The 24,755-nt window shown below is 39.6% G+C and overlaps 1 protein-coding gene across 1 annotated transcript in view; it reads left to right on the top strand.

Annotated features, from left to right (window-relative positions):
* Positions 1-24,755, top strand: part of COL4A3 (collagen type IV alpha 3 chain) — an 86,445-nt gene that overhangs the window by 42,573 nt on the left and 19,117 nt on the right. The window contains exons 25-39 of the mRNA XM_040229862.1: positions 2,103-2,173; positions 3,124-3,306; positions 5,339-5,507; positions 7,849-7,941; positions 8,957-9,058; positions 9,931-10,028; positions 10,604-10,754; positions 11,123-11,236; positions 12,242-12,409; positions 14,254-14,343; positions 14,704-14,838; positions 19,583-19,681; positions 21,190-21,279; positions 21,609-21,748; positions 23,999-24,125. Coding sequence (XP_040085796.1) covers positions 2,103-2,173; positions 3,124-3,306; positions 5,339-5,507; positions 7,849-7,941; positions 8,957-9,058; positions 9,931-10,028; positions 10,604-10,754; positions 11,123-11,236; positions 12,242-12,409; positions 14,254-14,343; positions 14,704-14,838; positions 19,583-19,681; positions 21,190-21,279; positions 21,609-21,748; positions 23,999-24,125 — 1,830 coding nt within the window. The remainder of the gene's footprint in view (positions 1-2,102; positions 2,174-3,123; positions 3,307-5,338; positions 5,508-7,848; positions 7,942-8,956; positions 9,059-9,930; positions 10,029-10,603; positions 10,755-11,122; positions 11,237-12,241; positions 12,410-14,253; positions 14,344-14,703; positions 14,839-19,582; positions 19,682-21,189; positions 21,280-21,608; positions 21,749-23,998; positions 24,126-24,755) is intronic.

Raw genomic sequence — 24,755 nt, 5'->3', positions numbered from 1 at the left:
ATGTTGACGTTCACTCTTGCCATCTCTTGTTTGACCACTTCCAATTTGCCTTGATTCATGGACCTGACATTCCAGGTTCCTATGCAATATTGCTCTTTACAGCATCAGACCTTGCTTCTATCACCAGTCACATCCACAGCTGGGTATTGTTTTTGCTTTGGCTCCATCCCTTCATTCTTTCTGGAGTTATTTCTCCACTGATCTCCAGTAGCATATTGGGCACCTACTGACCTGGGGAGTTCCTCTTTCAGTATCCTATCATTTTGCCTTTTCATACTGTTCATGGGGTTCTCAAGGCAAGAATACTGAAGTGGTTTGCCATTCCCTTCTCCAGTGGACCACATTCTGTCAGACTTCTCCACCATGACCCACCCACCCTGGGTTGCCCCATGGGCATGGCTTAGTTTCATTGAGTTAGACAAGGCTATGGTCCCAGTGTGACTGGATTGACTAGTTTTCTGTGAGTATGGTTTCAGTGTATCTGCCCTCTGATGCCCTCTTGCAAAACCTACCATCTTACTTGGGTTTCTCTTACCTTGGGCATGGGGTATCTCTTCAGGGCTGCTCCAGCAAAGCACAGCCGCTGCTCCTTACCTTGGACGAGCAGTATCTCCTCACCACCGCCCTTCCTGACCTTCAACGTGGGATGGCTCCTCTAGGCCCTCCTGCACCCACACAGCCACCACTCCTTGGATGTGGGGTAGCTCTTCTCGGCCATCGTCCCTGGCCTCGGACACAGGGTAGCTCCTTTCGGCCATCGCCCCTGACCTCAGACGCGGGGTAGCTCCTCTCGGCCGTTCCTACGCCGTTGCAGCCCGGTACTCTAGACCGCTGCCCTTGACCTCGGACGTGGGGTAACTCCTTTTGGCCGCCGCCCTTTGGGTATGGGGTCCTCCCGGCTTCTGCCCCTGACCTTGGACGTGGGGTAGCTCCTCTTGGCCGCGCTTAGTGCGCCAGCCGCAGCCGCCTGCGCTTAGTGACCTTAGATCCATCCAAAAGACCCTCTAAAGGGATCCTCTTTACCGAAATATTTAAATACCCAGAGGAACTATACAGTTGTACAGCAAAATGCAATTTAAATATCCAGAGCCTCAGAAAGGTTTTTACCTCTTTGGACCTGGAGGTACACTTTTAGGAATTTATTGTAAAGGAAATCATTGGTTAAATTTGCAGAACTAAATATGGGGTGTTTATCATAGGACTGCTTACAACAGCTAAAATTGAATAAAACAATTCAAACGTCTGAAAATAGACTTCCCTGGTGGTCCAGTGGTTATGACTTTGACTTCCAATTCAAGGGGTGGGTTCGATCCCTGGTCCAGGAAATAAGATCCCATGTATATCTCAGGCAAAGAAGCCAAACATAAACCAGAAACAATATTGTAACAAATTCAATAAAGGCTTTAAAAATGGTCATGTCAAAAAAAAATCTTAAAATAAATATCTAAAAATAGCTGTTTGGTGAATAAATGATCTGGCAACCCACTCCAGTATTCTTGCCTGGAGAATCCCATGGACAGAGGAGCCTGGTGGGCTGTAGCCCATGGGGTCGCAAAGAGTTAGACACAACTGAGCAACTAAACACACACACACACGTGCACACACACACACACACACACAATAAGCTACAGCCATTTAAAGTGAAACTATAAATCCATATTTATTGACATATGCGTGGTATGACACCAAAAAAGTATATTATAAACTCCTATGCATTTATGGATATACAATTTTATGAGTAATACATGTAAAAATTTTAGTAAATATTATCTTCTGGTGGTAGATTAATACATGATTCTTATTCTCTTCTTTCAGTATAATTTTTTTACCATGAACCTCCATTACTTTTATCATTAGAAAAAAATTAATGTATTCCTTAAAATTATAAAGACAAGAAATTCAAAAGCTAAAATTTGAGTACTTATTTTGAACATTAACTCTTCTTCTAGTTTTTTAACTCCCATTGTCATCCTCCACTGTGTGTTTTAAGATAGAAATTTTCTTTCTTCAGAAGAAAACACCCTATTTTCCTCACACACTGCATTACCCTGGCTACTCCAAGTTTGTGTTCAATGACTACTTAATAATTTACTGCTTTGCAGGAGAACCAGGGGCAGCTGGCATTAAAGGAAGCCCAGGGTCCCCAGGAAGTGCTGGTCTTCCAGGATTTCCAGTAAGATTTCACAGTTTTGAAGCTTTATTTAGGTTCAATTTGGAGCACTCTGGAGATAATGGCTGCTGTCCATATAGGGTGTCAGTTTGGTGCCTCAGAAGGAGGCTTACTTAATAGTAAAGCACTTAGTTGATACTTTTGGATTGAATGAATTAATTAATGATATGTGAATGAATAAGTGAATTCATGAATTTATCATCACTTCAAATGGTATCAGAGACAGAAAGTAGATCAGTTGTTGCCTGAGGCTGAGGTTGGGAACAGGGATGGACAGCAAGTAGATCTGAGGGAATTTGGAGGGGTGATAGAAATGTTTTAAAACTGGATTGTGACGATCACAGCGCAATGGGTAAATTTACTAAAAATCATTGAGTTGTAGTCTTACAAAGTACTCATTTTATGATATTTAAATTATACTTCAATATAATTGTTAACAAATTAAAATCAGAAAGTTATATTTGGATAAGTGCATTTAAATCAAATTATCCATGGATACATATTTTGGGGCTTCCTTGGTGACTGAGACAGTGAAAGAATCTGCCTGCAATGTAAGAGACCTGGGTTTGATCCCTGGGTCAGGAAGATCCCACAATAAAATCATTAAAAATTTACAGCCAGAAAGTAATATTTGGATAAATGTATTTGAATCAAATTATCCATGGGTACATATTAAAATTTACCAGTATTCAAACATAATCTGATTTATGATAATGGTAGCATCATATTGAATTATATTATTATAGATATTGCATTGAATTATACTAACTGAATTTTTTTACAGTTTTGGAAGTAAAAATAAAGCCAAAAAGCTTGACATACTTGTGGGTCAAAGAAAGTGCCTGGAAAATAATTCGTGTTCATTCAAATTGAAAAGTTCTTACTGACTTTTTTTTAAGATTGATAAGAACAACTGTACCCAATGTAATGCAGACATTTCTGCACTACCCTAGGGATTCCCAGGTGCTCAGGGTCAGCCAGGACTTAAAGGAGAAAAAGGTGAAACATCTCGGCCAGAGGGACAAATGGGTGCCCCAGGGGATCCGGGACTCAGAGGACATCCTGGAAGAAAGGGCTTGGATGGCATTCCTGGGACTCCGGGAGTGAAAGGATTACCAGGACCTAAAGGAGAACCGGTTGGTACCCAGCAACTTTGTTCCAAATTACCTTCCTTCTGAATGAAGGGCTCCAAAGTTAAGACATCAGCTGATCTCGTTTCAAAAAATTATTGGTCTTTCAGCACAGTTCATCCCTCAAACCAGAGCAAATATTTATAGTATTTTGACAAAATAAATATGTAGCACTCAATATCTTTTTTTCTCAATGATTTTTCAGCCCAAATAAAATTCCACATTGACAATGATCTTGTCTCACACACAAGTAGTAATTCCACATTTGTATCAAATGAGTTTATAGGGAAGTTCAGGAAATGATTAGTAACAGAAAGTTTTAGTCAGTATTTTGGGGACATTGTTCATTCTTTTAAGTAAAAATAAATGCCAAAAGGACAAAATATTTAGTGTAGTCAAAAAAATCTAAAGTGTTGTCATTTACAGTATTTAAGCTTGTATAAATCTTGTCTTTTCATGTATAGAATCTCTCACATGTTCAAATGAGAAGTTCTTACTGAGGTTTATTTTTAAATGTCAATGAGGCAGAGGTTGACCACTTATCACATGTATCTGAGAGGTTCACAAGACATGCTACCCAGCATGTCCAAGACTTATCAGTGTCATCCAATCAAAAGTGTTCTACCTTGAACAGGGAAACTTGGAAACAATTTAAAGCTTCATTCACAAACCCTTCAATATGAGAATGTGAATGGGCTCCCCAAATGTAGAAATGATATGCAATCTTTCCTACATCTTTTTGTGTACAAAACCCTCTTTGGCCAGAGCAGCTAGCAGCGTCAGTGTTTCAGACTCATCTTTGGCAAACTGCCAGCTGTTCCTCCAAGGTGGTAGTTATGCTTACAAAGAGCTGGAATACAGAATTCTTTTGTTCTAGTCTTAATACAGTCCAAGAAAGTGAAAGTGATAGTCACTCATTTGTGTCCGACTCTTTGCGACCCTGTAGACTGTAGCCTGCCAGGCTCCTCTGTCCATGGAATTCTCCAGGCAAGAATACTGGAGTGGGTTGGTGTTCCCTTCTCCAAGGGCTCTTCCCTTCCTGGGGATCAAACCTGGGTCTCCTGCACTGCAGCCAGATTATTTACCATCTGAGCCAGCAGGGAAGCCCAATACAGTCCATATGATGCTCCTATTTGCATCTCTCTATTTTTATTTTATTAGTTCTTATTATGTCCCAGAAAGTAAGGGAGTATCAAGGAGCTCTTTTGAGTCTTACACCCTGCCATCATAAAAGAGGGACTACTTAGCCACCTGTTGACATTGAACAATGAAAGTTCAGTCAGATGGGCTTCCCTAGTGGCACAGAGGGTAAAGAATCTGCCTGCAATGTGGGAGACCTCGGTTTGATCCCTGGGTCAGGAAGATCCCCTGTGGAAGGGAATGGTTTCCCACTCCATTATTCCTGCCTGGAGAATCCCATGGACAGAGGAGCCTGGCAGTTTACAGTCCATGGGGTCGCAAAGATTCAGCCACGACTGAGTGACTAACACTTTCACTTTCACTTGGGGAGAAAGAGGAACCTCGGTTATTTTGTCAAATTCAACTTTAAAAGATACGACTCATTTTCAAAGCTAGAGATGATGAAATTAACAACAACAACAACAAAAGATTTAAGAAAAAATTAATACAGACTCAATATCTCCTCTGTAATGAAGAGACCTGGTGAAAACCAATCAAATGATGATTTGTTGTACTGGGTTTATTTTAGAAATGTGACATTAACATGAATGTCAGCTCTGATGCCATTTGCATTGTTGGCCAATTTGAGCTGAGTTTTTTGGGCTGTTACATGCATAGCATCCCATTGTAGGACATCTCAAGTGGGACTTGAGAGAGTTAATGAGATGTTGCTGGATCCCAAAAGGCAGGAAATGACAGACATCATTCAGTGCTTATTTTAGAAACAATGCCTTCAATAACAACTGCCTTTTTATTCAGGATCTTCTCAGTGCCGACCTAACAGGTATTCGTATTCTTGTGAGACTGTGTAAGGAGATACTGGAAGAATCACTATCCAAACATATTCCTATTGATACAGGCCCTGAGCGGTGAGAAGGGGGACCCAGGTCTTCCAGGGGATCCTGGTATCCCTGGGTCCCCAGGACCCATAGGACCGGCTGGACCATCAGACTATGGACCACAGGGAGAGCCTGGTCCAAAGGGAGCCCAAGGACTTCCTGGAGCCCCTGGGCCACCTGGAGAAGCCGGTTGGTTAGTTTTCTTTCCAGTCCTGTTTTCCTGTGGAGTGGGTTGATGGTTCCTCGAGCTAGAGGGAATGTAACTCCCCCAAGACTAATGAATGTATAGAAACTTACTTCTAATAAGACTCTGTCAACTTGTAGACTCTGGAAAAGAACATGGAGACTGTGATAGAGAGCAATGTTACTGAGCAATGCAGCTGAAATTTCCTAGGAAGGGTCTATATCCACTCCTGATATAGATAAATGGAATGAATAGATCCTAAGAGATGAGTGGAAGTCAGTTATGACAAACAAAAGGGCGGCAGAAACCTGTAGGATTGACCTTGAGAAGCCTCTTCCTAGCCCCAGGGCCCACTCATGTTATTGCAATTTGTTCTTTTAGATCCATAACCTCATAAATGATTTATGAATAAAACTTCAAAATATCTAAGGCAAATGAAGAAAAGTTGCATTGACCATAGTCGTAAAGTGCCATTAACTTTGGGATCTATGTGTGCTGAACATAGCTGTGGTATTCAGGAGGGATTGGACCCTCATGTTCACCCGTGGTGGAAAACATGGCTGAAAAGGAGAATTTCCTGTTACTGACAGTGTTAAGTAATGTTGCACTGGTAATTTTTTTACTTCTAAAATCACTTTAGTGATTCAATACCAGTGGTCTCCCAATCTTTTTATAGCATCCCTCACCAGGAATAAAATTTTGAATGCAGTATCCCCTGTAGTACTTGCATACATTTATATACACATTCCTTGAACAACACTCTATGGGAGTTAGGGGCACCCACTCTACATTTGTATAACTTCGAGTCAGGTTTTCTGTGTGCAGCTCTTCTCTATCTGTGTAGTTCAACATAGCCTGTCATGTAGTACTCTAATATTTACTATTGAAAAAAATCTGCCAATAAGTGGGCCCTTGCAGTTCAAACCCATGTTGTTCAAGGGTCAACAGTACATTGTAAATTGCATGCATGCATTTCTGTTCATACACATATGTAAAGCTTATTTTATGGTTATATGGTTATATGAGCTATATGAGTATTTTTTCCTGCACCTAACTTTAAGGCTGATATTCTAATCCAAAGATTGGCACACTATAGCAGACCACAGTCTAAATCCAGTCCACCACCTGCTTATGTATATAGTCTACAAGCTGAGAGTGGTTTTTATATTTTCAATTTATTGGAAAAATTTTTTTGAATAATATTTTGTGACATGTGAAAATTATAGGCAATACAATAGACACTAAAAGTTGTATTTCCTATTAAGTTTTATTGGCACACAGATTGTTCCTCACTATTCTCACACTAGGAAAGCAGAGTTATTTCAACAGAGACACATTTGGACCATAAAGTCTAAATTATTTACCATCTGTCCCTTTAATGAATAAGTTTACCTTCTTCTAATTCATCTTCAAATCCTCCTCTGTTCTTTCAAAGGGAATTTTAATGTGTCATAAAATATATTATCATCAAATTTGTCCCATCACATTACTATAAACTTATTTTTTCTATAAATGTATGAATATATGGGTGGTTCTAATCAGTAAAAATTGTTTTAATATTGGCCACTGTCTTCAGAGGGCTTATCTAGTGGCTCAGTAGTAAAGAATCTGCCTGCAATGAGTGAGAATCAGGAGACCCAGGTTTGATCCCTGGGTTGGGAAGATCCCCCTGGAGGAGGGCACAGCAACCCACTCCAGTATTTTTCCTGGGAAATGCCATGGACAGAGGAGCCTGGCAGGCTATGGTCCTTGGGGTTGCAGAAAGTTAGACGCAACTGAAGCAACTAAACGTGCACACACACACACACTTTGGTCAGAGCATTATCTCAAATCTTTACCTGGGAGGCAGTCATTATTTCTTCAACACATGAGGAACTCAGATTAAAAAACATGCCCAAGCTCACAGACCTTACAAAGAGCAGGGCCAAGATTCAAGCCCAGTTCAACTTGTCAAGCCTCAGTTTGTGCTTTATTCAGTAAACTATACTGTCTTCCTATGAAAACTAGTCACCCAATAAATAAATACCCTACCAGTATTCACTAGCAATTAGGCTGAATTCCATATTATCAATATTTTTTTAGAATAGGTTCTCTTTTAATAGATCAGCATCTTGGACTATTAACTAAAACCAGGCTTAGCCAATAAGAGATGCTTATAAATGTCAATTGAATAAGAGTTTCTATAAGCTGGTCATCTTTAAGCCAGGTTTGAAGCCTATGGAAGCAGAGATTATTTTTTATATCCCTTGGGGTATGTTTATGAATCCCTTATAATTCTGTTTTTCCCTTCTGAACAAATAAAAACTTCAATATGCAAACCAATCTTATGCTGTAAATTTTCTTAAGGTCCTGAGGGAGAAACTGGTGTTTCAACACCAGTCCCAGGGCCCCCAGGACCCCCTGGGCCTCCAGGCCGTGCTGGTCCCCGGGGTCCACCTGGTGAGTATCCCCTTTACCACGTCTGGTACATGGGAACAGATGGCACCCTGACTCTCCTGATTATAACTCTCCCATTAGAAGGAAAATAGATTCATTGGCTCCAATAAAGAGCTCAGGTCACAGGGGACAAACTAACAGACAGGAGACTTGCTGTTGTCCTTTGAGGTTATCTGGACTATTCCCATTAGTACTTCTGATTCCACAAGAAAATCAATACAATTCCTTAAGAGGGATTGGAGAGAAGAACAGACTTCCTGGATTTTTGGTGGAGGAGCAAACAACGTGAACTGATGGTTGATTGGGACAGTTCCCATAGCTTCTTCATTTGAAAGCTTAATTTCTTTGCCAACATCATCTAAAACTTAACATTACATTCATGGTGGGGGAAGGGGGGCATATAGTTCAAGATATAAAAAATAATTCATTTTAGAAGTTAAATTATATGTTCAAAATTATTGACAATATCATATATTAATGCATATATATGGAATCCAGAAAAATGGTACTGATGATCCTATTTGCAGGGCAGCAAAGGAGATGCAGACATAAAGGTCAGACTTTTGCACACAGTGGGGAGAGGAGAAGGTGGGATGATTTGAGAGAGTAGCATTGAAACATGTACGTCACCATATGTAAATAGACAGCCAGTGGGAATTTGCTGTACGATGCAGGGAACCAAAGCCACTGTGCTGTGAAAACCTAGAAGGGTCAGATGGGGTGGGGGGTGGGAGAGAGATTTGAGAGGAAGGAGACACGTGTATACCTATGGCTGATTCATGCTGGTGTAAGGCAGAAACCACCACAATTTATAAAGTAATTATCCTCCAATTAAAAATAAAACTTTAAAAAATTATTTGTGCTTCCTAATGATAAGCTCATTAGATAGGAATGAGTAGGAAGTTGGGGTTATTATTTCTTAATTTCCAAAAAGGTCTGGGACAATACAGAAACAAACATCTTGTTTTATGGCAAGATACAGGGAAGGTGCTGACATGAATGTCTGTGTGTTTTCAAGGTATCCCTGGATCCACAGGAGAATGTGATCTGGGTCTGCCGGGGCCTGATGGAGAACCAGGAATTCCAGGAATTGGATTCCCTGGGCCTCCTGGACCGAAGGGTAAGTTTGCAAAAAATTTTAAACACATTGTGGATATTTATAAAATGTAAACACATATAATGAATAGCATAGAAAGTATCCATTAAATCCTTAAAAATGATGTTTTCCACTAGTCTTAAATGGGGAAAAAAATCTTACAATAATTTTAAGCAAAAAAGGAAGAATTCACATGTTATGCAATCTCATCTCAATCATATTTTTTTAAATGCACAGAAAAAACTGGAAGGAAATTCACCAAAATGGTAACAATGATTCTTTTTGATTGTGGGATTGTAAGGAATTTATTCTTCTTAGTAGATACCTGTACTTTGTTGTTGCTGTTGTTCAGTCACTCAGTCATGTCCAACTCTTTCAACCCCATGGACTGCAGCAAGCCAGGCTTCCCTGTCCTTCACCATCTCCCAGAGTTTGCTCAAACTCATGTCCATTGAGTTGATGATGCCATCCAACTATCTCATCCTCTTTTGCCCCCATCTCCTCTTGCCCTCAATTTTTCCCAGTATCAGGGTCTTTTCCGATGAGTCAGTGCTCACATCAGACAGCCATGTAAAAATTCATGTGGCTGTACACTGTATGTGAAATATACTTTTTTTAAAAGGCAGCCAAATTGTCAATTAGTATCAGTGGTTTAAACTAGAATTGCCAGAATTTACTGGCTCTAAACAACAAAATTACAGAAGGTAATTTTTTTAAACTGGGAACCAGTGTAGTCTAATTTAGAATTGACTTTTTTAGCAGTTGTCTTTCTTACTTTTCAAACTTTCATGAAAACACCTAAGGCTGCTTGCCTTGCAAAAGCACTTTAAGATGAGAGAGCTACTGCTTAGGCTCTTTTAAGACTTATCTTATAACCTTTATTATTTTTTCTCTAGGTGACCGAGGGTTTCCAGGAACCAAAGGATCACCAGGTTGTCCTGGAGAAATGGGAAAGCCAGGCTTACCTGGAAAGCCAGGCCTCCCAGGAATCAAGGTCTTGGAGAATTAAAATTAGACTAATATAGGGGAGTAGAGGGGCAATTACAGTTGGCCAATTCGTATGCCCCTGCCAGTCAGGATGCTCTGTATGCATAAATTATCAATGTATTTGTAGATGACCAAGATACTGGTTTTTTTAAGTTTTTTAAATTATTCCTCCCCTTTAGAAGGGAGATAGAAGGTGTAAGAATACCAAGTTGCCTCTCTATTTCTTCCTTAATCTTCAGAAGCATTCAGAGTTCTTAAAATGGGAGAACTTTAGAAACAAACATGGATAGCTATGAGAAAAACTATCAAAAGGAAAGATATCTAGACTGTTTGTAGAAAATTCCAGAGTGTTCTTAAAAAGTGGAGGCCAGGAAGAATTAGTAAGCACAATTTTATTTAAAAAGTCAGCAACTAGAGTTGAAAAAGGGAAGTGGATGGAATGGTGGTGACTATGCAAAAAGGGGTGTAGAACCTCCATCTTGGAGATATTATTTTCAAGTAAATAGCTCTAAAGACCAGTCTATAGTCGGTAAGGATTTGAAAGCATGACGCAGTGAAACTAACATCATTTTTGTGCTCTAGGGAGAGCCAGGACTAGCCATGCCTGGAGAACCTGGAGCTCCAGGTTTGCCAGGAGAAAGAGGCAGCGCTGGGGAAAATGGAGAAATTGGACTCCCTGGACTTCCGGGTCTCCCTGGAGTTCCAGGAACTGGGGGGCTTGATGGACCACGAGGTACAGTAGCAAGTATGGTTACCTTTTTCCACTGTGAGCTCAGCTACAATGCTGCCATTTGAGTGTGTAAGTGCTCTACAAGTGCTCTCAAACAAACTTCTAGCTCAATAAATAGAATGTGGGAGGCTTAATTATTTTTCCATTCAACTTTCCATTCCATTGCTGCCATACCTTTGTTCCCCCTTTCTTCCTTCTTTCCTTCTTTTCTTTTAACCACTGTCCTCTGTATTACACATAGGATTATGGTACTATCAATGGTACTAAATATAAGTTCCATTCAGGGGGGAAAGTTATAGGAGAATGACTGGAATAGCAGTACTAAGACCCTGGGTTTGGCACCTTATTGTGTTTTGGACTGTCTTTTGCAGGGGATCCAGGGAAGCCCGGGCCACCTGGAGAAAGAGGACCCCCGGGAAGGTGCACAGAGGGCCCCAGGGGAGCTCAAGGACTTCCAGGCTTAAATGGATTGAAAGGGCAACAAGGTAGGGGAAGGCCCTTGAAACCAATCACCAGGTGGGCAAGTGACATGGGACTCCTACTCTGAGCTTTGCTGCCTAACATGAGAACTGTCCAGTAACAAGTCCTGACCACTGTTCAGTGGGAAAAGTGATTTCAAAAACAGAAACCTGTTGTCATAGATTCATTGCAATGAGTACCACCGATAGAGTAAGAAACCTGAAGTTTCCTGAAGTTACAGTAAAATTGGTCTGTGTCTTGTATGCAAGAAAATATGAACACTGAAATTACATATAGATATATATTTACATATATATATACATATAAACTCTCAAAAACATTTTACCTTGAATACTTTCATATGTATATTAAAGTAAATTTATCCTAATTATTAAAACAGAGTGAATGTATGCAAAGATATATGTTTACAAGTTACAAACTAGAACATATAGTCAGTTGCTTTACAAGCAACATGAAAGATAGAATATGAAAATAAATCTAATTATGAAGATTAGGTGGTCATGGAAAATTCACTATTTTTTTGGCTTCTCTCAACCAGATTTGTGAACTATTTTGGGCGGGGGGGGAAATCCTTTAGGACTCAGCTACCACACTTCTAATATGTTCACAAGCAAAATTTTAGCTAAAATGTTAATTGTTGTAGTGGTGCTATTACTGTTTCCAGAAGCATCTGAGACTTGCCAGATGAGTGGTTCAGCACCAACCCTGTGGGTTAAAGACTGAGCCAGTGTCAGAAAGTGCATTCCCAAGATGTGCTGCAGGACTAGAAAACAGATCTAAATTCTACACTATCATCACTTCATGAAGCACTGAAACACAGAATCTTAAAGCCAGAAGGGATCTTTGAATTCTACAAAAGGGGACCTAAATCAATCAATTAAATCAATCAATTAGATAAGTGTGTGATCTGCTCAAATCACAGAACTAAATATTTACAGCCATGAAATATATCTGGAGTTGGTGGGGAAAGCAATTGTGTGTTCATTTTTCATTCATTCATTTATATACAGGCAGAAGAGGTGAAACAGGGCCAAAGGGAGACCCAGGGATCCCGGGCTTGGATAGGTCAGGATTTCCTGGAGAACCTGGACTACCAGGAATGCCAGGTCACCGAGGGGAGATGGGACCACCTGGTCCAAAAGGATATCCAGGAAATCCAGGATTTTTAGGGCCACCAGGTACTCTTGCTTTTGTTATTCTTCTTCCCTCTTCTTCCACATTTTCCTTTTAAGTTACTGTTGTTTTGTCAGTCATGTTTCTACTTGTTTGCCTTAGCATGAATAGAATGCTAGATTTCTAATTTTAAAGAATAGATATGCAACAAATAACAAAGGTTCACTATATAGCACAGGGAACTATACTTAATATCTTGTAATAACCTATAATGGAAAATAATCTCAAAAATAATATATGTGTCTATGTATGACTGAATCACCTTGCTGTGCACCTGAAACATTGTGAGTTGACTACACTTCAATAATATATATATAAAGAAAAAATAAAAACTCACAACAACAAAACAAGCAAAAAAAGACTTTAAGACCTGTAACAATAAAACTCCTAGGAGAAAAATAAAATTGCAAATTCAATCTCTTCACTTCTTATAGATCTATTCAGACTTTCGATTTCTTCTTGAGTCAATTTTGGTAATCTGTGTCTCTCCAAGAATTTGTCCTTTTTGTCTAAGTTATGTAATTTTGTGGCATATCATGGTTCATAGTATTCCCTTATAATTCATTTTATTTTATCACTTTTTATGGTTTGTATGTTTGGGAGAGAATGTTTCAACAGTCTTCTCCTGGTGTAAGGACCTTGCTGATCTCTGCTTACCCAGAAGAGCCCAGAACAACATTGACATATATACACGACCATGTGTAAAATAGGGAGCTAGTGGGAAGTTGCAGTATAGCACAGGGAGCTCAGCTCGGTGCTCTGTGATGACCTAGAGGGTTGCAATGTGGTGGAGTGGGAGGGAAGCTCAAAAGGGAGGGACTATGGTTTTTCCAGTGGTCATGTATGGATGTGAGAGTTGGACTGTGAAGAAGGCTGAGCGCCGAAGAATTGATGCTTTTGAACTGTGGTGTTGGAGAAGACTCTTGAGAGTCCCTTGGACTACAAGGAGATCCAACCAGTCCATCCTGAAGGAGATCAGCCCTGGGATTTCTTTGGAAGGAATGATGCTAAAGCTGAAACTCCAGTACTTTGGCCACCTCATGCGAAGAGTTGACTCATTGGAAAAGACTCTGATGCTGGGAGGGATTGGGGGCAGGAGGAGAAGGGGACGATAGAGGATGAGATGGCTGGATAGCATCACGGACTCAATGGACGTGAGTCTGAGTGAACTCCAGGAGTTGGTAATGGACAGGGATGCCTGGCGTGCTGCGATTCATGGGGTCGCAAAGAGTCAGACATGACTGAGCGACTGAACTGACTGACTGACTGATGTGTATACTAACAGCGGATTCCTTTTGTTGTGCAACAGAAACTAATATAACACTGTAAAACAATTATGCTCAAATTTTAAAAAGTTCTCAAAAAATTGAAAAAGGACTCAATCTGCTAATTAACCTTTCATTTATACTACTGAGCCTCTAGTATATGCCATCACTGTTCCAGGCCCTAGAAACATGTTGCTGAATAAGATTCCACCTCTGACAGTGGGGACAAAATAACAAATACATTGAAGAACTAAATTCATCTAGAGACAAAGGCTGTGAAGGAAGTATGATAAGGGAATGTAACAGAAAGTTACTGATCAAGGGTTGGAAGGAGGAAAGACTCCCGAACTTCAGCCATAGTCTCTCCTCACCCACAAGTGTGATATACTACCAATGACTTCTACATCTGTGATGTAAGAAAAAGGCCATTTCCTGACCCATCTCCTAGACTATTATGATTATTTTCCTATTTACAGAAACCATTTTTTCAACTCTCTTTCCTCTAAGTATACTCTATTTTGTGGAGTATTTGCTTTTCTCATTATTTACAACGTGTGCTGCCTTGTGTTAATTTCTTTCCACAGGTGAAAAAGGAATGATAGGGATGATGGGGTTTCCAGGCAACATTGGTCCCCCAGGGCCTCCTGGGAACCCAGGCACCCCAGGACAGAGGGGTAAGTGATGGAGTATCTTCCAGCTATTAGAAGGTATGAACAATATTCATTTAATTAGTAGAAAAATAAATTATATTTTATTCTTTGAGGAGAAAGTATTTCTGAGGGAATTGTATATTTAATTTTACAGGTTTCTGTATTCCTTTTTCCGATTTGAATAGAGGCATATTTTTCTCCCTATAGGCTTTGACCACTACCCTCACGTGGCTGCCTGTTTGGGAGCAACTATTCATCAAGTTCTTAGCCCTATTAACCTTTTTTGATTTATTTGTCTTGTTTTATGATAAGCACTGTTAGCTTTTGAATCCTCATGGACTTCTAAAGAATTAAGGAACTGATGCTGTTATTCCTGTCTTTTAGGGAGCTTTGGAATTCCAGGAGTAAAGGGCATGAGAGGACCCCCAGGAGCCAAGGGGGAGCAGGGAGACAGAGGAACTCCCGGGTCTCCTCAGATATTCCACTTAGTGGGGGACAAAGGGGAGCCAGGACTCAAAGGTAAAGACTTCTTTACATTTATTTTATTTTATTTTTTTTTTAAGACTTCTTTACATTTAGACCAGAACATCAGAGCTGATTCTGGGACTAAGAAAATCCCTTTAGTTGACATATGAGCACAGTGAGGACCAGGGTTTAATTTTGCACCCAAGCTCACAAAGCCAGTTGATGGCTGAGTTCCACTAGAACTGGGTTTTGTGTGCTTTAACAATAATACATCACCTCTTTAATCATAACTTTTTATTTCTAAGTTAATTCTGCATTTCAGTCTGCTGTCTTTAAACTATCACCAGTCAATTTTTAGATTCTACGCCTCAAAGCTCCCCCTTTGGCCAAGAATGGTGAAAATGAAACCTTTAGAAAACTCCACATAAAAAAGTTCCCTGGCTGGAATAGAAACCTCCACTTCAAATTCTCTATTCGATCAACTGCCAGGATGAGTTTTTCTGATTGCATCTAAAAACTGCTTCTCATGCTCAGAGACCTTTAGAGAATCATTACTGAAGAGAAAATATGTTTTGATTATAAGTCAATACCTTAAAAAGGCTGAGAATTGTTAGCTATAGCTGTTAAGTTCAAATTCAAACCCATTCACATTATTTCAAATTATTTAAGCTCTTTGTATGACAGGTTTTGTTATATGATCAGTGCAGTCTATATTAAATCAAAATTTAAGAAAGTCTGCTTTGCAGTCTTCTTGATCAAATTGAGTAACTTTAGTAAAACAGAATTGCTGGGTAAAATTAAATGTTTGCAGATCAAACTTATATAGCAGGGAAGATAATGTGTTTATAGTTGCAAAACCATATAAAGCTTTGGGTAAATTGTAATCAATTTTGAGAAATCAGATTGTATTCAACAAATATTTACTTGTTTTTCAGGTAAGGATTTACAGTCCAAGTACAGATTTGATTTTAAAATTCTGTATAGAATTCTGTAAAACAAGCTGGCAAGCTAAATAGCCATCTCTCCTAGAATTAGGAAGGACTTCACATAAGTGACTTCGACCAGTGTTCTGGAGAGTGATTGAATCCAACTGATTCTCTAACTTTAAAAAAATGGCTAAGCATTGGAAAAACTACAATCTTTTTTTCTATAAAGGAAAATGAGCAAGTCAAGGTCTTTGGGGCATGTGCATACTTGCTAAGTCACTTCAGTCATGCCTAACTCTAAGGTCTTTGGAATGGTCCCCCTCTAATCTGCTGTCAAAGAGATAGTTTAGTTCTAGGTGCATACAGAAGATTGTGTTGCATTTTTAGCAATGAAATAGAAAGTAGTATTAATTTTATAAAACTCCTCTAGAACTGGTCTATGTCAAGATATAAAAAGAAAAAAAAATACTGGCAAAAATGTCCAGTCTAGATGATTTAAGTAGTGTTGCAAACATTTTGGGGAAAAAAAAATATGAATAGCATATCTGTGCCTGCATAAACTACAATTTGGCTCTAACATCATGAATGCACAATGGAGACTAATTTATAGTTAAAAAATTGTTTCTGTGAAATATAGAGGGACGCATGTTATTTCTATGCTTCTAACAAAGTACAGTCGGAGAAGGAGATGGCACCCCACTCTAGTACTCTTGCCTGGAAAATCCCATGGACAGAGGAGCCTGGTGGGCTGCAGTCCATGGGGTCGCTGAAGGTTGGGCACGACTGAGCGACTTCACTTTCACTTTTCACTTTCCTGCACTGGAGAAGGAAATGGCACCCCACTCCAGTGTTCTTGCCTGGAGAATCCCAGGGACGGGAGAGCCTGGTGGGCTGCCGTCTATGGGGTCACACAGAGTCGGACACGACTGAAGTGACTTAGCAGTGACTTAGCAACAAAGTACAATATACATGGAGGCTGTCCTGTATGTTTCCTTTTGGCTTTTCAAACACATAACCAAGGAGCAGAGTGTGAACAACAACAGCAAAAGATCCTACTATCTAGCCCTCTCTAATTTCAATATGATTCATTTTTTTATCTGAATTTCTAACTTGAAGACATCCATTGCAAATAGTGGAAGAGCTATTAAGGGTACAAAAAAGCAGTCTTCCTCTCCTTGAGGAGTCTGCATGGGAGATTTAGGCATACGTACAAAGAGAAGGAGATGGCAACCCACTCCAGTATCCTTGCCTGGGGAATCCCATGGACGGAGGATCATGGTAGGCTACAGTCCCTACTCTTTACTCTTCGCAAAGAGTAAGATACGACTTAGCAACTAAACAACAACAGAAAGAAAATGAATAATACAATAGAACTTTTAACTGCTGTGTTACTTTTAGCAAAGACCTGTGAAGCCCTTCCCACATGCAGGTACTATTCCAAATTTTACAAATATTGACTCATTTAATTTTCACAACAACACTATGAATAGATGATTGCTATCATCCCATTTTACAGATGGGAAATATAAAGGTCAAATTACTCAGTGTCATTCTGATAGGAAGCGCAGAGATGGACCTCACTCTGATGTGGTTCCAAAGTCCATACTCATTGAGGGTGAATGATACATGTGTATGTATGACTGGCTCCCTTCACTGTTCACCCGAAACTGTCACAGCATTGTTTGTTAATAAGCTATACTCCAATACAAAATAAAAAGGTAAAAAGCAAAGTCTATACCCAGCCTTCTCACTCTGCTATTGGCTGGGTACCAAGACACTGAGCTCTGTGGGAGATGAACAAAGCAGAGAACACCTCAAATGGGGTAGTCAAAGAAGCCTCCATGAGCACAGGAAACTATATTTAATATCCTGTAATAAACTATAATGGAAAATAATATGAAAAAGAATATATGCATATAACTACTAAATTACTTTGTATACAACAGAAATAATACAACATTGTAAGTCAACTATACTTCAATAAAATAAAATTTTTAAAAAATCCTCCATGAAGGAGTATTTAAATTGTGAGTAGGTTTCAAATGAGCAAAGAATATTCTTGGCTTAAAATCTTTCCAAGTCTCCCCTTGCTTTAAGAATTCAACTTTCTTAGACCGGCATCCAAGTTTCTCTACCACTTGCCCTTCGCCTACCTCTCCAGCCACATAACATTTATCTACTCAACAATTATTTTTAGAACCTACTGACAGGGCATTTTACTCTGTCCTAAAGACAGAGTGGTAAACAAAGCAGTGCTAATATCCTTGTCATGAGGAAACTAACAGCTCAGTGGAACAAAGTGGCAGTCATGTCTCTGAAATGATTTATATCCAGGACCAGGTATAAATATCTTAGGCTTTGTGGACCACCTGTGACCCTAGCTGGCTATTTTTCTTTGGTGTTTGTTTGTTTATTTACAACCCACAAAAATGTGAAAGCCATCCTTGGATGTCCAGCCATAAAACATTAAGCCGAATTTGGCCCACAGGCAGTCGTTTGCCACCCATTAAAATCCAAAGCAAATGAATAAGCTAAATAATACATATTTTAGGTTATGATAAAGGACATATATGGAAAAAAACAAAAGTTACAAAAGAAAAAATTCTCACCTCTTGCCACTCACCACCCCTTCACACATGTATTTTCTTGTCTAGGAATTCCTGCTCCATTGCATGCTTTCTCCATCCAGCTGGCTCCCACTTGGTCTTCAAGACTGAGCTTAAAAATATCCCCTCTTCTTGGGACTTCCCTAGGGGTACAGTGGTTAAGACTCTGTGCTCCCAATGCAGGAGGTCCAAGTTGGTTTCCTGGTTGGAGAACTAAGATCCTTCATGCCTCATGGTGCAGCCAAAAATAAAAACTGAATAAAAATTTAAAATTCCCCCTCCTCTCAGAATTCTTACCTGTAGCACATTGTGCCCAACTCTGTTACAGATACTCTCACTGGGTGGTGGTTTTTTATTTGGCTCTCTTCAATTAAATACTAAAAACGGGGACAAAGGGAATGTGACTTACTTATGTCTCCAGTACTCAAAACAGGACCTGTCTATTAATTAGTACTCAACCCATATGTAAATGAATGAATATGTAAGCAGGGAAACAGACAAAGGAAGTGACTCTGCTTGAGGAAAGGCATAAGCCAGGCCATGGACAGATTGTAGAATGCTCTAAAGCGCCATGAAGGGAATTCATTGTTTACTCTGTAGGCAAAAGAGAGACAATGAATATTTTTTAGCAGGAGAATAATGTGATCAAATCCATGTTTTAGAAAAAGCAGGATGGTGTTGTGGGACTGGGTTCAGATCGCAGCATTACCACTACCTGATGTTGTAACTCTACATTAGTTCATTGACTTCTTAAGGAGTCTCAATTTTCTCATCTCACCACCCAGTCTGGAAAGGCTCAAGAATTCATTGAGATTGCCTGAAGGTTAAATCAGATAATTAAAAGAAAATAATGTCTTCCATAAACCAGTTACTTAATAAATTATAGTTGTAATAGATGGATTAAGAATGCAGTAGTCTAAATAAGAATACCGTAGTAGATGACCCTCTGTCATTAATTAAAGAAAAAAGAGGAGAGCTATGTTTAGGTCACTAATTCCTAAAATATTGGTTTAAAGTGTAAACATTATGATAATTGCTAGTGTTCTTTGAGAACTATACCTAACTCATGCCAGGAACTGTGCCAATGGTTTTTACGTGTTATCTCACTTAACACTCTTTTTAAATAAAATATAAGCCTAAATCTGCTCATGCTCTTAATAAATATTCTATGTATACTATAATAATAGCTAATAAGTTTTAATCAGAATTGGAGAAGTCTGATAGAATTCTAACCTGTATATTTAATACATGGTTTTTTAACATTAGGACTTGCAGGAAAGCCTGGTGAGAAAGGATACAGAGGCATTCCAGGGTTACCAGGTATAAAAGGACTCCCAGGGCTTCCTGGACCACCAGGACCACCAGGTATGACTGATTCTCTAATAGGAATAACAGGTGTTAAGTTTTCCTAGGCCTAAATTTAACAAAAATGTGTTTTAGAATATGAATTCTGCCCTGACGTTGTCCCAACAGGAATTTGCTTCTTATAATTTAACCAAATTGTGGTCAGCCTGTCTTAACTAAAAATATTAACCTACATGAAGTTCTATTTTGCATTCAAAATGTTATTTTGAAATTGCTGGTATGTATTATACACTGTAGTTTATTACAATATCATATATCCTGGAAGAAAGTAAGAAAATGCTTTCAGTTCAGTTCAGTTCAGTCGCTCAGTCATGTCTGACTCTGCAACCCTATGAATTGCAGCACGCCAGGCCTCCCTGTCCATTACCAACTCACGGAGTTCACTCAAACTCTGGTCCATCGAGTTGGTGACACCATCCAGCCATCTCATCCTCTGTCATCCCCTTCTCCTCCTGCCCCCAATCCCTCCCAGCATCAGAGTCTTTTCCAATGAGTCAACTCTTTGCATGAGGTGGCCAAAGTATTGGAGTTTTACCTTTAGCATCAGTCCTTCCAAAGAACACCCAGGACTGATCTCCTTTAGGATGGACTGGTTAGATCTCCTTGCAGTCCAAGGGACTCTCAAGAGTCTTCTCCAACACCACAGTTCAAAAGCATCAATTCTTTGGCGCTCAGCTTTCTTCACAGTCCAACTCTCACATCCATACATGACCACTGGAGAAACCATAACCTTGACTAGACTGACCTTTGTTGACAAAGTGATGTCTCTGCTTTTTAATATACTATCTAGGTTGGTCATAACTTTCCTTCCAAGGAGTAAGAGTCTTTTAATTTCATGGCAGAAAGTGAAGAGGAACTAAAAAACCTCTTGATGAAAGTGAAAGAGGAGAGTGAAAAAGTTGGCTTAAAGCTCAACATTCAGTTAACTAAGATCATGGCATCTGGTCCCATCACTTCATGGCAAATAGATGGGGAAACAGTGGAAACAGTGTCAGACTTTATTTTTTGGGGCTCAAAAATCACTGCAGATGGTGATTGCAGCCATGAAATTAAAAGAAAATGCTTTAGAGGCTTCCAAATTTGCCTCTATTTAAAACACATTATTCAGTTTGTAAAGTAATTTTTTAAATAAATAAAGTAGTCCCCTATTCCCCGTGACAATATCAGTGATGAAATTTATTGCATGGTAATAAAATTTCCTTACAGCATTTGGAAATCTATTACTGTATTGTCCCAGTAGCCCCTTTTTTCCTGCTGGCCTTGGTCCTAGGATGATTTTGATGTTTGAACTCCAGGCCTGCTGACCAAAATATAATTTTCTCTAATTGTACATTTTCTGAGTTGCCAGTCCCTTCCCTATTTGAAGGCATCATGGCAGCTAAACAAGTACCTAAACCAGCTGGTCTGGTTGCTCTGGATTCATTCATTTGTGCAAGCCACAGTGTTCACTGAGCATCGACTGTGTCCAGAAACTACACAGAACCTATGACTATTTATTTGTTCTTAAGGCCCCAGAGGAGAGCCGGGCAGCCTTGGGAATCCCGGTGAGCCAGGACCACGTGGTATCCCAGGAAGCACGGGAAACATGGGAGGGCCAGGTAAGGTCCTATTGTGAGCCCACAACCTCATGATGAGGCCTGATTCTACATTTTCTGTGTTGTCACTTTGGTTTTCCACTTGGTAGAAAGTTGGTGTAAAACAATGATTTAGATATGCTCTTAGACAAAGGTACTGTATGCAGCAAGAACATAAGAATGAAATAAATATTTACACTGTGCAGAAAATCATCCATTGAGGCTACCTGATGCTTTAGAGCTTCTGAGAAACCAACTTCATGGGAGAAAGATGGTTTGTACAAAGGTCAGGAATAAAATCCTTCAAGATCTCTGCCTTTACCTATTTTACCTGATTTCTTTCCTAATTTCAGGTACTAAAGGAATGAAGGGAACTGTGGGGTTCCCGGGTCTAGCTGGAAGTCCAGGCCTCCCGGGTATTCATGGTCTCCAAGGAGATAAGGGAGAGCCAGGTTATTCAGAAGGTGCAAGGCCAGGACCACCAGGACCAAAGGTATGTAGGCCACTAAAGTATTTACACTGTGGTAGTGGAATGAGTCCTTTTAAATATCAACAAGTATCTGGATTCATTGTGGGCAAGGAAAATTGAAAACATTACTGTATTTTCAGGCATTTGTCTGGGCTTTTTATTTATTTATTTATTTTTCCCTCTCTCTCTCTATAACTGAGGATGTCTATCACACAGTTTCAACTTCTGAGTTTATTTTCTCCAGTTTCAACCCCCAAGATATTTCTTATAACTGGCCCTGCAATTTATGTATGCTTCCTGGTGGGCTTCCCTGATAAGGAATCCATCTGCAATGCTGGAGACCTGGACTCAATCCCTGGGTTGGGAAGATCCCCTGGAAGAGGGCATGGAAACCCATTCCAGTTCTCTTGCCTGGAGAATCCCCAGGGACAGAGGAGACTGGTGGGCTACAGTTCACAGGGTCGCAAAGAGTCGGACACAACTGAGCGACTAAGCACACACATACACACATAACTGAGTATGTCTACCACACAGTTTCAACTCCTGAGTTTATTTTCTCCAGTTTCAACCCATGAGATATTTCTCATAACTGGCCGTGCAATTTATGTATGCTGCCAGAGGGAGTCGGTGATCACAGGTCCATATAAGATGCCCAAGCAGTGTTTGTTTTTCTTATGGCACAAAGAGGTCAGTCTCTGCTCTGGATTCAAATCACACATGCTTACAAAAATAAATTTCCCAACTTTATAATAAAAAACACTTATTAAACATAACAAAAGATTAAAATAAAATAAATTTAGAGCATTATTAAAAAGCAAACACACAAAAAATTCCTAAGATACATTTATCTTCCTTAATTGTTTTAGAACTTTATTTTCATTGCATTACAAAGAGGATTTATTTATCCTGTCACAGTTTTTTCAGTGCGTATGCTCTGTCAAAGTCCTCCCTTATATGTTGTATCAGCAGCAACCAAAGGTTTCAGCCAGGCTCAGTTGTTCTTTAGGTTTATCTTCTTCCAATCTTTCTGTCTATAGCAACTACGCTAAGATTCAGAGTGAGACTGATAAGAGAATAACTAACAGAAATTCCCACCAGCAGGGGGTTTTAACTTGTAGTTCCATGGACCCCTGGGGAAGCCTATTGGATCCAAAGAAAAATTGAATCCTGAAATTGAATGAAAACTGTTTGGGGGGGGGGTTTGTTTGTTTGTTTTTCTTTTGTAGGAGTCTATTTGTCATCAGACTTTCAAGAGTATACTTAGGGGACTTTCTCCCTGACTCTCTTTTGAGCCAATAAAATACCACCTTTCCTAAAGATTTCCTCCAGCTATAAATCAACAAGAAAGAAAAATTTTTAGAAACCACAAAGTCCTTTTATTACTTGGAGTACAAACAAATTTGCCCTTTATTTTAAACTAGATCCTCAGAAAGCCAGGGAGAGATTCTTTCCATTTTTTCCTCTATGAGAAATTGTATTTGGCTTAATTCATTCAATTAATTAACAGTTTCATTTAGATTTAAATTTTTCATAGGTAACTACAGAAGAAAATTTTTTAAAACTGTACACTGAACCCAAAATGAGCTGGCTTTATCATGCTGAGCAAATCTTAGTAACAGAGTAGTATTTTAATCAGCTACCTTCAAGATTTTGTAAGTCACTATCAAATCCATATGTTCTGGCTTATCATAAAAGCGAGGTACAGATTTAATGAATAGAAAACCATGGAAAGTTTTGAGTTTTTTTACATTTATTTATCTGCATGCAAAGTATTTGATGAACACATATCTATTTGTTCTGCTTGCTTCTTACACCTGAGTTAAACATTACAATTTGAACTTATACATTTGTGATAAATATCTGTCTCCTAGTGGTCTCTAAAGTTCCATGAAGGCAGGGATTGTATCTATCACACATCTGTATGCAATTACCATCATATGCCTGGCTTCCTGGGCATAGGACTCCCTGTAGCCACAGAGGTCCATGCTGATAAGGACTCCATGCTTTGTTTAATGTGCTGCCATTTCCGTCTTGAATTGCTTTTAAAAAGTTTATTTTTAAAAAACAAGAGAGGTGCATTTTCATTTTGCACTGCACCCCACAAATTACATAGTCATCTTGTTTCCAGCAAGTTTTCAGGGTGCTAGCTCACAGCAGACATTTACCATGAATTGCTAAATAAATCAATAAATGCAAACTAACATAGTTTATACTTAATTCTGATCACATATCCTGCTTATATGAGAATTTTAAAGGTGTTTGACTGAATTTAAGGGAGATCCAGGATTGCCAGGTGACATGGGCAAGAAAGGCGAAAGAGGGCCACCTGGCGCACCTGGACGTTCGGGGCCTGCTGGACCAGAGGGACTTCCTGGGAGTCCCGGACCCCCTGGCCACCCAGGTGAGCCTGGCTTCGCAACCTGAATGCTGGAAGCCTGAACGCGTATGGCCCTCGCTTCCTAGAATAGTGAATGGAAAGCTATTTAGGCTTTTGTACTACAGTTGCCTTCTTTCACCTTTGATCTTTATAATCAAAGACACTACGAAACAGCAAACGAATTGCAAGGAGCCCATTTCAGTCCAGTTTGGTGACCTGAAATCTTAAAGCCTCCTGTAAACAAAATTTTGGGAGTGCTGCCTCACATGAATTCAACCTAAAGACATGAAATGTTAGCTCAATGTACTTAGGATATTTGTATTAGTTTCCTAAGGCTTCCAAAGCAAATACACAGACTGGGTGGCTTAAACAGAAATTCATTTTCTCACAGTTCTGGAGGCCGAGAGTCTGAGATCAGGGTGTCCCAGAGCTGATTTCTTCTGAGGCCTCTCTCCTTGGCTCGTAGGTGGCCTCCTCCTCCAGGTGTCTTTCCTCTGTGTATCTGTCTTCTTATAAAGATATCAGTCATGTTGGATTCGGGTCACCATCTGCCTTGGTGACCTCTTTTTAACTTAATTACTTCTTTAAAGACCCTGCCTGGGAATTCCCTGGTAGTCCAGTGGTTAGGACTCCACTGGGGGCCAGAGTTCAATC

The sequence above is a fragment of the Oryx dammah genome, unplaced genomic scaffold (genome assembly GCF_014754425.2).
Source record: "Oryx dammah isolate SB20612 unplaced genomic scaffold, SCBI_Odam_1.1 HiC_scaffold_27, whole genome shotgun sequence".
Classification (NCBI taxonomy): Eukaryota; Metazoa; Chordata; class Mammalia; order Artiodactyla; family Bovidae; genus Oryx; species Oryx dammah.
Note: the sequence above shows the minus strand (reverse complement) of the source record. Positions and strands in the feature narration are given on the sequence as shown.